The 13,136-nt window shown below is 49.6% G+C and overlaps 1 protein-coding gene across 2 annotated transcripts; it reads left to right on the top strand.

Moving 5' to 3' along the window:
- Positions 1-434: 434 nt before the first annotated feature.
- Positions 435-12,375, top strand: GFI1 (growth factor independent 1 transcriptional repressor). 2 transcript variants are annotated; one of them, XM_017834980.1, is made up of 7 exons: positions 435-613; positions 2,245-2,466; positions 2,675-2,881; positions 7,554-7,969; positions 8,059-8,196; positions 9,763-9,928; positions 11,991-12,375. In XM_017834980.1, the coding sequence occupies exons 2-7, from the start codon at positions 2,352-2,354 to the stop codon at positions 12,167-12,169; spliced, it is 1,221 nt and encodes a 406-aa protein (XP_017690469.1). In that variant the 5' UTR covers positions 435-613; positions 2,245-2,351; the 3' UTR covers positions 12,170-12,375. The 2 variants fall into 2 exon arrangements, with proteins under 2 accessions (XP_017690469.1, XP_017690470.1); XM_017834981.1 differs by lacking the exon at positions 435-613 and adding an exon at positions 964-1,062.
- Positions 12,376-13,136: the final 761 nt, after the last annotated feature.

The raw sequence follows: 13,136 nt of genomic DNA, 5'->3' as shown, positions 1-13,136 counted from the left end.
GTCCCGATGGCGGCGGGAGGTGCGGCCCCCGCTACCGGGCCGGGGGCAGGGATGTGGCGCGGAGCGGGCTCGGCAGGGCGGGCACCGGCTGCCCCGTCTCCTGCCCTCTGCCTCTGCCCGCCAGAGTCAATCTGTGTTTTGAATCTGTGACTTGTTCTCGTTGCGGAAGTCGAAGGGGGATCCAAGAATAGTTCAGATAGATTTGTGTAATTTCTGGAGCAGAACCCCGAGAGAAATGAAAGGCTCGATTCCAGAATGACACTTCGATGTCACTTTAGCGAGCCCTATGTGAGGTGGAATACGGTAAGACATTTTCATTTAAGGAAAACTGAGAGAGAAAGAGAGGACGGGAACAGTACTGATTTGTGAAGTTCTGGCTTTTTAAAAAAACTTTTTTTTTTTTTTTGCAGAAGCTCCTAACTAACGCTCAGGAAGTGGAATTTGTGGTTTAGGGGGCCGAGCTCTGAAGGAGGAGAGAGAGAGAGAAGAGAAAAAAAAAGCCAACTCAAGCACCATTGCTCTTTGAAGGGAAGCTAAGTTTAAAGTCACCCAAACTATTAGGCTGCCGTGCGTACCCCGTTGACAGCCCAGGTTCCTTCGCCCCTCCTAATGGGTAAGCGCTCTCGCTTCTCTTCCCTCGCATGGGCAGCCCCCGGCGGGCGAGCCGGGGCAGCAGAGGCCCCTGTCCTCTCGCCCCCGGAGTGGCGGCCACCGAATGGGCACGGCCGTCGGGTCAGCGGGAGCGGGGAAAGCGGGGGCGGGTGCCCGCGGCGGACAGGTGGGCTGCGGAACTCGCCTTCCCACGGGCCCGGTCCTTGCCTGGCCGGCTCCGGCCTTGGGAGGCCGGCGGCGCCTCCGCGGCGTGGCTTTTGGAGGGAAAAGCGCCGCGCCGGGGGCGAAAACACGCGGCAGAAGCGGCGCCGGCGCCCGGAGCCCCCAACGGCTGCGGCGGGCGCTGCTGTCGGGGGAGCGACGCGTTATCGAGAGCGCTTTGATTTCTCGCCCTGCTCCGCGCGGGCCACCTCGCTGCCAGCCCCCGTTCAAGGATGAACCCAGGCGCAGGTGGGTCTGAGCAGCAACGCTCCCACCCGGCCACCCGGCCCCGTGCCCGTGGGCGGCGCCTCCCCGGCGGCGCAGAGCGACCCGGCCCCCGCCGGGCGCGGACGGGCCGGTGCTTCGCGGCACAGCCGGGGAGGGCACCTGCGGGGCAGTTCCTGCGCCCCGCCAACGGGTTGGGCCCCTTCCCTCTTTTCTCCGTTCGCAAACCTGAGGCCGCTAACGGGAGAGGGGGAAAAAAAGTGAAGCGACCCCCTTAAAGAACCCAACGAACGTGGATTAAATTCGTTATTTGCAAAGTGTCAAGTGTAATGGCAGAGGCGGCCCAGTACTGGACGAGTTGCAGTGAACCTCTCCTGTCTTACTCCGAGGAGCCGGCTCAGGGCAGCTCTCGTTAACCTGGTCCCTGGCCCCCCTCGACTCCGCGACTCCCCGCAGGGTCCCCCAGGAGGTTTCCCACCTCGTCTCCTCTCCCCGCCCCGGCTTTCAGTGCCCGCAGCTGCAAGGTGTCGCGGCGCCGACAGCTGCGGGCTTCAGGAAAGATTCCGTTTTGTTCGTTTTCGCGTTGTCGTGGTTCGCGCGGGATGAGTGAATCAGTCCCTCCGACAGGAACAGCCCCTCAAGCGCCAGGTTGACGCTGCCGAGTTTGTAACGACTCTGCCGCCCGCCCCGATAGCAACCGCGCGCTGACCAGCCCGTTCAGGGTGGCGGGGACTGATAAGCAGTTTCTGGGGAAGACAGATTTGTTGGCGCCGCTTGTGCTGCGGCGCCGGCTTGGGGACCAGCACGGAGGCGCGGTGCGCCCGGTGGGCCGACTGCGGACGCGCTCCCGCGGAGGGACGGGGCTGCACCCGACCGCGACCCCCAGCTCCCTCAGCCCCCCTCGTCCAACGAACGGTGCCCGGCTACTGCTGTTGCCTGTTCCCCGCGATCTGGCTGCGACCGACGGGCTGCCGGAGCGTGACCGGGACGGCCCCAAGGCCCTCGTGTGGAGGGTGGAAAGGCGTTGGCCGGGGGCGGTGGGAGGCTGAGTTAGTTGCGCTCAGGGAAGGGGGGGCGAGTCGAGCGGGGCCGGGGGCGGTGGCCGGAGCCACCTGCGCGCCGCCACCTGGCGCACCGCCCCCGACGAGCGGCCCCTCCCGGCCGGCGCCCCCGGCCCTCACCGGCGGGATCGCCGCCTCCCCGCAGGTCGCCTCCTCGCCGCCGCCCCGCAGGAGACTCGGGGGTGACACTTGCCGCCGCGCCCGGCGCCTGGAGAGGGAGTGTGGCCGTGCCGGCCGTGGCAGCCCCCCACCATGCCGAGGTCCTTCCTAGTGAAGAGCAAGAAAGCGCACAGCTACCACCAGCCCCGCTCCGCCGACGAGGACTACAGCCTGCGGCTGGAGACGGTGCTAGCCCAGATCTGTGCAGGTAGGAGTCTGCCCGCCTGCCCCGCATCACCCCGCTGCTCACGGCACCGGCCGGTCCTGTGCAGCCCCCGCGGGACGCCGGAGGGGCTGATGCGGGGTTTTAGAGCGTCCGACATCAAACCTTGGTGGGAGCGAGACCGCCGCGGGAGGTGGCTGGCTCCCACCATGGATCCGCACTGATGAGCCCCCTCGCCCCCTTTGCCCTGCAGAGAGCAAGATCCCCGAGGACACGGAGCTGTGCCGCGCTGCCCCGCCCGATCCGGAGACTTCCCAAGGGCGCTTCTCCCCGGAATCCCACCTTACCGAGGCTGCCGATGGCACCTCCGAGTCAGTGCCCAGCTGCGAGGGCAGCGTCTGTGACAGGGTGTCCGAGTTCGAGGATTTCTGGAGACCTCCCTCGCCCTCCGTCTCTCCAGGTAGGACCGGGGCGAGCATCGCCCAGCGGGGGTCCGGCTGCACGTCAGCGTCCGTGCCGTGGGGCAGTGCAGCATGTATTTCGTGGTTGGTGGCCGCCGCCGAAAACGAGTACAAGGGACAGATTTGCCTGTCTCTTTTTTATTATTATTTTCTTCCCCCCACAGATTTGCCAGAATCTGTTCCTTCCACTCGTTTTCGGGTTACATCTTTCGGGTTGCTTTCGCAGCCCGTGTCCCGCTGCTCCTTCAGCAGGTTGTAGGAAAGTTGTCATGACACCGGGTGTTGATTTTTTTGTTTGTGATTAATTGTTAAAAGCAGGTCGGTTATGTTTTTAAGGGTCCCGGCATTTTCCTACAGGGTCCTGCCTACACGGAGCTTATAAGTTTTTTAAGACAATACAAATTTCTGCTAGGCAGTCTATATACCTGTAGCAAACAACGTTGATTTTGTGTTTTTTACTACCTGCTAGACATCTTCTCCAACACCCTTTCACGTTATTTCTTGACTCTTGCCTATAAAAAGGATCTGTCTCTCTCTCTTCCCGCCCCCCTCTCTTTTGGTGTTTTTTTTTGGATTGGGGTTTTTTGTTTGTTTATTTTTCTTTTCCATAAACGCATTTGTAAAAACCAGAGGAAAATAATGATGGTCAGATTTAAACACCCCAAATCCAGGAAACTCACACTTATGGCTGTAGTGCCTGTCTCTGGCTCCCTCGTCCTGCCTTTGATGTGGTTGAAGCAGTGGGAAATGCTGTCCCCAGCCTGGCGCAAATACTTATCTCGTTTAAAAATACAGTGGTGTCATTTTATAACCAAAATACGTGCGTATATAAAACTATTTTTTATTGCTTCGATTTAAAAGTGACAGCTGGAAAAAAGAACCATGTCTGTCTCGATGAAGGAGAGATTGTGTCAGGTTTACCAAGTGACAGCAGACACCAGCAAACGAATACTTAGTCCTGGTTCGCCACCGGGTTTTCCTACTTTGTCTTTATAGTGTCCTCGCATATCAGTGGCTTATTGTAATCATGTGGGTTTGCATTTTTAAAGCCTCATCTTCTTTTAAGAGTCCTAAGCCCCTTTGAAGGAACATTCAAAATGCTGCCCAGCATCATCACAGCCAGCCACAGGACAGTTTCAGTCTGTGCAAATGACAGACCAGACTAAATGCAACAATGCAACAGTCTCTCTATTTCTGCACAAAGTGTAGCCATGTGGGTAATTTTTTTTCTAATGAATTTGTCCTGCTTCTCCTTTCCCAAATAATTACAATTTCTGCACAGGAAACAGACCGCTTTCACGTGTTGTATAAAGGCAGATGTAAAGTGGAGCAGGTATTTACCAGGTCTACTCTGCCTTTTCTTCTTCTCCACTCATTTCTTCCCTGACAGTGGGATTCACTAGCTCCCAGCCAATCATCCAGCTATCCCGGGAAAATAGCTTTGCAAAATACAGGTGACATCCCCAGATCAAGATTTTTTGAATTGTAGGGGGGTGCGGTTCTGAGATTGTCTGATCCCATTCATAGGAGGACCGGGAAGGTAAGGAACTCCCAAGAAGTGTAAGAACTTTATTAAATGAATCTCAGCGCATTGAGACAGGTGCTGTTATGTTAATGATGAAGACAGTGGTAGCAGGATTAGATAGTTAGGCTTCCTCCCTCAGCTCCCCCCAAAGCCCTCTGCCTTCCAGCTGCTTTGTCAGATTCAGTGCAAAGCTGAAATTTGTGTCTAGGTCACTTCTCTAAGATGCCCTGGTGAGAGACTGTATTCCTGTGATTGTGTTCGGATGAGGCACAGTTTTTGTGTTTTGCCAGGTAGAGCAGATGAGAAATGATGATTCTAAGTCATGCTCAGAGCAGGCATGGTGAGCAGTATGATGACCCCCTTATCTCTGAATATAGGTGCAGGTTGCACTTCAGTATGCAGTGAAATCCGTATTTCACTTTTGGTTTTGAGTGCTGTGCTGCTGATCTAGGTGGGCATACAGCATATAGACACACTACCTTTTAACTCTCTAATACACTGTTGACTCCATTAGTGCAAATCACTTTGCTATTTAATCTCACTTTCTGTGTGTGTCTCTAATCACACACGTTTGCATATACAGAAGGTGCATGGGAGCTCCTACAGCAGTGTATTAGTAAGTCCTGACGAGTCTCTTGATGTTCCAGTCTTGAAAGGAGACTTGTACTGGGTATAATGGGCAGAAAGTGGTGTTTTGTGCTCTAAGAGGACACTTGAATCTTTCTTTGCTATGCATATCAGCCATTTAAGGTTGAGTATCTTGCCTTCAAAAAAGAACATTGATTTTTTTTTTTTCTCCCAGAAGTAGTCTATATAAAGGCTGCACAGAATTTCTAGGAAAATGAGGGCGAATCTTTGTCTCCCTCCCTGCTCCCCCCTAGATGCTGTGGAGTGGAGGAGAGGCAGACACAGAAGTACCTTGCAGTGTGGCAGAGCAGGGTTTGGAGGTTGCTTTTACACTGGGTACAGGGCTTGGATGGCTTGAGTATAACGTGAGTGACTCCCCTGCACTTGTGCTTGAGAGGGCTCCAAAGCATGCGAGGTGATGGAAGGAACATTGCACGCAAACTGATCTGTGGTGCAGTGTTCACCATGTACTGTATTGCCAATTCCAAGGGCTCAAAAATCAGGTCAGCCTTCTCTCTCCTCTCACTCGATGAGCTGGCTTAGAAATCAAGATTGTAAATAATACCTTATGGATATTTGGTTCTAGTGTTGAAAAATTGAGGGTTTATGTTTTCATACTTTTTTTCAATGTTTGGACTAGAAGTTGGCTTTAAGGGGGGGGGAAGGTTAAAACAAGAACAAGCAAACAAAAAAGCTGAAGGCCTGATGAAATCATACAGTTTTAAGAGCTGGGACTTTAAAATAGTTTTTAATTTTGTGGTAAAATTGTAAGAGATGGCAACACTGAAACTGGTTGCAAAGACACAAGATAGATGATGTGACACTGACTGCAACTTTGCAGTCAGTGCAGAACAGGAAAAATCATGCTCAGCACCATGTCAGCTAATTTGATTTCATCGCTCTGTTCAAATGTCCCAGTTGGTATGTGTGCATATATGTCCAACCAAAAGACTGCTAATTTCAATGGAAGAATTTGAGACTGTTAACGTCTGAAATTACGTAAAAGATAGGAAACAGTCATGTCATTCAAAGCTCAGTTTTCACCTGATTTCTCACTCCCTTCTGTAACCTCTCAGTGACCATTTGCCTATCCAAACGGATAGCCTAACACATCATTCCTTCCTTCCCTAGTCCACCCCTGGTTATCTTGTTTTACCGAAGGCTGAGAAGGCCATGGGAGCTGTGAAGCTGACAGGAGGGAGAAAAAGTAGGAGAGCAATTGTGGGTGGACAAGATTTTGGTTTAGAGGCGTTAATCTGGAAGCCCAAGTTGTAAGCAGTGCCAATATCTCTATGAAGGCATTGGTATTTCAGCAGTTAACTGATTCATCTTTTCCTTGGTTCACTAAAACATTTGTCCAGTGGAGACATTTGACTCTCCCAATGCTGCTGTGTGTTGTGATGAGAAGCGAAAGCAATGCACCCCAGCCATTAATCAGCATCTCTGGCAGACATGGTTGGGGTCTGGTACCTCGTGCTCCGTGCCCAGCTGTGCTTTTCTCCATACAAGGCTTCCTGAGCATTTGTGCCTCATCTGAAAGGCTGTGCTCCTGCCATTATATCAGACTCTGCTATGGGCCCCCAAGTATGATTGATATTGTAGTGCCCAGTTTCTTGATCAGATGCCATTGCCCAAGATGCCATTGCCTGTTAGAGTCAACTAAAGCCATCTAAGCTTGTCCTGGTGGAAGTTTGCTTTGATTATCACTGGTAGGAAAATGTTAATTGTGTCTTCAGTTTTTAATGTGGCTTATACTGATGACTTTACAAAGCTCTGTGTTGTGGGTGGACTCAATTTCTTCACATGGAGAACCTCAGAGCAATCTGAAACAATCATGATTGTTTTTCAGATGAGGATTGATTTTAGTTGTTCAGGATTTTTTTTTCTGAAAAAGTGCGGCATATTATGCAAGCACTTCAGAAGCTGTTATTTATTTCAGTTATGTTGTAGTATAGTTATGGTCAGTTGTGGCATGAAGTTGAGAGACTAGATTGGGACATTAAATTGCGCAACAAGCTGCTTTTGTTGAACAGGTAAATCTTGGTACGTATTTGCTGTGTCTGGCACCTCTGTAATGCCATATTTGCTATATGGATGTGTAGAATCTCTGTCAGAGCTTAAACATGGACTGCGAGCTTTGATGTCCATCTTGGGACATAGTAGATACATGTTTCTGAGAAGTTGCAGATAAAAGTGTAGGAAGTTGCAGACTGAGTTGTTTAGACTGTTTGCACAATCAGATCAGTGTGTATACACCTGGACACCCAGAGATGGAGACAGAAAAAATTGATGTCTGCTTTAAGTAATTGGGCCGGGACATCCAGTAAGTAGGTAGTACTGGATGCTCAGCCCCTAATGTGCAATGTAAAATGTTCTCCCATGAGAGATGAAAGGGCAGCCTCAGTGTGCAGTACAGGGGTCTGCCTCTGGGCCTAAGTCTGAGTGCTGAGACTGTTCTGCCCCGTGATAGCGTCTGGATTGTGAAGCACACTAATTCCTATGCCCTTGTGTTTCCACAGCCTCGGAGAGATCTGTGTGTCCATCCCTAGATGAAGCGCCCCCTTTCTCAGTGCCCTTCAAACCATACATGTGGAACAGCCTGGGTGGCTCTGAGCTGAGGCACCTTGTGCAAAGCTACAGGCCCTGCCCAACGCTGGAGCGAACCTCAACGCTGGGGCTCTTCTGCGACCGAGGCTCTGAGCCTGCCCTGTATGGCGCTGAGTGTGGCTCTTCCCTTGGACTGTATGGTGACTTCAGCTCCCCGGCCACGGGGCTGTTTGAGCGCTCGCCGGCAGCAGCTCCTGGACTCTATGCCGAAACACAGCCTGGGCTGCAACAGGAGAAGGGGCCAGGTGGCATCAAAGTGGAGTCAGACCTCTTGTGCCGCCCATTGCTCATCAGCACTGGCTCTTACAAGTGTGTTAAGTGCAGCAAGGTAGGGGTCCCTTTCTCCCACACTGGTTATGACTCTTCCCCAGACCCTTCTCCCTGGTGAACCTGACACCGTGTACTCTCCTCCCTCAGGTTTTCTCCACACCGCACGGCCTTGAGGTGCATGTGCGCCGCTCACACAGTGGCACGAGGCCCTTTGCCTGTGACATGTGTGGCAAGACCTTCGGCCATGCAGTCAGCCTGGAGCAGCACAAGGCCGTGCACTCACAGGTGAGAGCAGGGCAGGCTGCCAGGATGAAGGTCTGGGAGCCAGGGCCAGCTGCCTTATTCAGCTGGCTCTGGGGAGGGCAGGAAGGCAATTGCAGGGCAAGAGTTGGGAATCTAAACTGAGGAGGGGAAGAGAACGTGGTAGGGCTGCAGTTGGGCAGTTGAAGAATATGTGACAAGCAGAGGAAAGGGTGGGCAGCTAGTGAGCAAAGGAGCTAATCAACAAATTAAAGAACACAGGCTTTGTTTCCATTCCTCAGACCTTGCATGCATCCGTATTAAGCAATGGGCACTCTTGGCACTCCAGAGGTAACAGATTTTCACTCTCAGAGCTGGAAATTGTAATGCAGATGTGGACTTCTCTTTAACAGTTAAAGCAACTCACTGTGATTTCTTTGGATGCAGCTCTCCTCATTCTTTCTCCTCCTTCCCCCAGAGCAGTGAGTCTTTCCTTGTTTGTAGTCTCTGTGTCTGTGAAGGGAACATCTGAATGACCAGTCAGGTATAGAGCACAGACTTCACCCGTCTCGACACACTCTGAGTCACACCCCAGAAGAATATGGTAGTTAATTTTGGTAGGAGGACTTGTAACATTTTCCACCTGCTGATACTGTGCCATATTTCCCCTTCCCCACCCACTTGACTTGGCAAATCTTCCTTCTTCAGACTGGCTTTTAGTGGATAGAGTTACAGCAATGTTTTTTTGCAAACTGTTTTATTTATAATTTCATGAGTGTGCAGCCAGCAGAGCACACAATGAGGGGAGATATCTCATCATCCATTAAACAATGGTGAAAAGAGCACACTGCATACTGTGTCTATGGAGGGGACAGCATTTCAGGGAGAGCGCACTAAAAGCCAAATAAAGGTGATTGTGTGAAAGCATAGAAGGAAGAGGAAGGTGCAATGGAGGTTAAGGGATGAAAAGAAGAGATGATTTGTGGTGGAGAGGAAGAAGTGTGTGAGAGAGAGACGAGAGACATAAGATCTTAAAGCATTTGTTTTTATATGTTAAAGTAGTAACCTGAAAAGCTGTTTTTCCCAGGTGCTCTACATACCTTTCACTTGAATTTTAATGGAACTACAGATAAGCAGTTAGCTGTTACCCTGCCAGCAGAACTCAGTCTGCCACAGGGATTTCCCAGGAGAGCCAGGCAGACCTTAGCACCCACTTTCCTGTGTACAGTGAAGAGGTGGCCTCTGAACAGCGCTGCAGCTGTTTGGCTTCCCAGTAGAGTGATTGCGTCTCGGGCCCCTGTTAAAATGTGCAGGCAGACTGCCTGGTCCATCAGGGCTGCCCCCACCTGGCTATTCTTGCCAGCAGGAAAAGCTGTTCAATTAAATTTTTTGAGGAGCAGTGCACAGCACTGGGAGAGGATTCATTATCTTTTTTATCATGTGGTGCTATCAGGCCAGTGTTAGTGTCTCTGAAGGCCAGTTTAGCTCTCTAGAGAAGTGTAAGTGCTTGCTAAGGCAGAAGGGACAACACTGATGTGCTGCTGGGTAGTTTGTTGCTGATGGGATCATCGTTGTAGTGTAATGTGTGTGTTTGTGCTCATCTCTCTGCAGGAACGCAGCTTTGATTGTAAGATCTGTGGCAAGAGTTTTAAGAGATCTTCTACTCTGTCAACCCACCTGCTCATCCACTCGGACACCCGACCCTATCCGTGCCAGTACTGTGGGAAGCGATTCCACCAGAAATCTGATATGAAGAAACACACCTTCATTCACACAGGTCAGCCCTGCAGCTGCTGGTATTCAGCCCCAACACGAAGGCAGAGGTTTCTCTGCAGCAATCCATTCCTACTCAGCTGGGACAGTACACACACATCTCCCGGTGCTTCTCACTACCCCGCTGCTATTCATGCTATCTGAGCTGTACTTGGGCAAAGGAGGGTGATTTGAATGTGGTTTACTGAACAGCAGCTGCAAAACAACCCAAATCCTAGCAATCCAATCAGTGTTCTCTTAATAGGATCCACCAATGTTTATTCAAAGGGCTTTTGTGTAAGATGATTTGTAGAGTATTATATTCGTGTGGCCTTGATTTACAGCTGAGGTCCCTGGAAAATGACAGATGAATTTGATTGCAGCATTGCTTTTTGCAGGATCTACCAATTTACAATAGGAGCAACAGGAGTCTCCTCCTCTAGATCAAACACTAAACTGGAGGGCTGAGGATCCAGCTCTTAGTCTAAATATTTGTTCAGAGATTGCACTTCCACCCGGACTTTCTGAGAAATGGCTGCAGTTTGATACAAAATGGAAGGAGAGGTGCAGAGTTCTCAAGTTTCACTGTTAGTAATAAACATGGAAACTAATAAAGTGCAGGTGAATCACCAAAGGAAATTGTTTTAAAAATGTCATTCAGTGAGAAGGCAGGTTTATCAGAAATCATTAAAAGAAAATCTTGCCTTTCAGACCTGCACCGTTCACTTAAAGTAGAGGGAAATGAATGATGTGTGAGATATGGAAGAATTTGTAGACATGAAATAATAGCTTTACTGGCCAAACCCAAGGTTCAGATAACAAAAATCCTTTTTCCTGCTGTGTCCACTAGCAGATATCAAGGGTGAAGCCTAAAAATGGCAAATATGTAGAAAGATGGCACTATATGTGGTCCTGCTTGACTGTGACTTTTCTAGGTGATAAGCAGTGAACAATAAATGTTACTTATAAAGATTTTCCACTAGATGGTTGCTGGATGAAAATGAAAATTTAGAAGTAACACAAGTATTTCCATAATAACTTTTTCAAATGAGGCTTGATTAAGTAGAATTTCAGCCAAATTTTGAATCAGTCAAACCCATTATTTTGTTGTGAGATCAGAAACTGTGCCTGGGCTTTTAAACTGCTAATATAAAAACAGGTCCTTAACTGAATCAGGGATTCCGTTCATATGCAGTATATACTTGTGAACTGAGACTTCAGCAAATTTTGTATTATTTTATGATTCTAAGAATCTGATCTTCAAACATCCAGAGAGTTTGTTGCTCCAGCTGAAGTCAGTGGGCTCTGCAGGTGCAAAGCCACTCTGAAAATCTGACTTGGTATTGTGGTTGGGTTCCCTTTTATTCGTTATTTGATAATAAACACTATGAAAACACACTGAGATCCTGCTCCCATGGAGGCCAGTGGAGTTTTGCCACTGAGTGCTCTGTAGAAGTTCCAGAGGCTGCATTTATTCTCATTTACATTATTTGCCTTCAGGAGAACTTCAAGGCTGTGACTGCTAGCATTTCAGTGTGGGGAACAGAGAGAAGAACAGATGTTTGGATAAACCCTGCCCTTCAGGGCTCACTGAATGGCCCTAATACCTCCCTTGGGGACAGATCCCAGCTCACTGGGTTGATCTTAACAACCTCCACCTACCTATTCCCCCTGCCCCTATGCTGATGGTATAGTAATCCATGTCATGCATTCATCACTTTTCAAGGAGTTCCTCACGTTTCTAGGGCACAAAGCCAGTTTAAATTGGACAGAGCCCATGCAGCCAAATATGTTCACAAAGTGTGGTATCCTGAGAGCACTCTGTGCTTCAGACTGCTCCCAGGACTATACTGGGGTGATGGACGTGCATCCAAGTCCAGACCTGCTCAGCTGTAGTGCAGGCTCAACTAATGCTTTGAGGCTCCCAACTGCATGTTTTTTGTAAGAATGACTTCTTAGGTAATCACACAGGAATCTGTTTAATAAGCTGTAAGGCCCAGTGTGCATTTGCTGTTCGCTGTGGTCCCATGTAAGCAGCACGATGCCTCTTTCACACCCTCTCTCATTTTCCCACCTTCTACTTGCAGGTGAGAAGCCTCACAAGTGCCAGGTGTGTGGAAAAGCCTTTAGTCAGAGCTCCAACCTCATCACCCACAGTCGGAAGCACACAGGCTTCAAGCCCTTTGGCTGTGATCTGTGTGGCAAAGGCTTCCAACGAAAGGTGGATTTACGGAGACACCGGGAGACACAGCATGGCCTGAAATGAGCCTCATCTGCAATACGGAAAGCCTACAACACTATGAGAACAGACTCCCTTGGCTTCCTTGCTGGACCCAAGCCATTTCCTGAACACAAACCCTGGCATTATCTTTCTGAACAGAGCTTGAAGAGGAAAGAAGAGGACAGAGCCATGCATTGACAGCTCAACCTGAATGACTGAAAGTAGAAATTAAAGGCTGGCATTTTTCTCTTTCTTTTCTCCTCTTTGTCTCTGAAATAACACTGGAAAATAAGTCTTTTAGATATGAAACCTTGATATTCCAAAGATGGATAAGCTACCAAATGTCTGTAAGGTGGAAAATACTTCTCCCATGGCCATGATGAACCCCTTCAAGTTTTCAGTAGCTTGAATCACCTTGCAGGAAAACATGGGTATAACAGTGTTTACATGGTGCAATGACAGAGAGCCGTCAGCACTTGCCTTGGTTAAGTCCAGTGCTGAATGGGTTCACTCTTGGATGGTTTCCTTTCAGGAAAACCTGGAGGATCAGGACTGTGCAGTTTGACATCTTGCTGGTTTTTAAGCAAAGGTACCAGTTTGGGTCTGAGTCTGCTCTCACTTGTTCTGGTGCAAATCGGGAGCTGCATTATCAGTTATAGAGAGGCCCTTTTTATCCTCCCAGAACTGACTGACTGTCCGTGCAAGGCCTGACTGCCTGAGTGTTTGAGGTATGGGGGGGTTACCTCTTCCTACATCCTGTGGGGAGAAGGAAGTTTGTGAAAAGACCACTGGAAAAGCCAAAGCACAGAATTATGCCTTAGAACTAGAAACCAATCCAACAAGTGATCCTGCCTGAGAAAGGCAGGAGCACAAGGAAGGCACAGACTTTCTGTCCAGAACCATTACTGGCTTCTGCACTCTGGGCTTGTTCTAATAACTGGAAAATAGCTACTCAATAGCATCATTTGTATATTTGGTTTTGTTTTTTTAATTTTTAGAGGGAAACTTTCTG

Source organism: Lepidothrix coronata, unplaced genomic scaffold (genome assembly GCF_001604755.1).
Source record: "Lepidothrix coronata isolate B3197 unplaced genomic scaffold, Lepidothrix_coronata-1.0 Scaffold247, whole genome shotgun sequence".
NCBI classification, from domain to species: Eukaryota; Metazoa; Chordata; class Aves; order Passeriformes; family Pipridae; genus Lepidothrix; species Lepidothrix coronata.
This window is presented reverse-complemented; position numbering and strand designations above follow the sequence as displayed.

Coding starts and splice junctions, on each gene's coding strand:
- GFI1 (XM_017834980.1), top strand. CDS start 2,352: ATGCCGAGGTCCTTCCTAGTGAAGAGCAAGAAAGCGCACAGCTACCAC. Junction 2,467..2,674: donor GCTAGCCCAGATCTGTGCAG/GTAGGAGTCTGC, acceptor TTTGCCCTGCAG/AGAGCAAGATCCCCGAGGAC. Junction 8,197..9,762: donor ACAAGGCCGTGCACTCACAG/GTGAGAGCAGGG, acceptor ATCTCTCTGCAG/GAACGCAGCTTTGATTGTAA.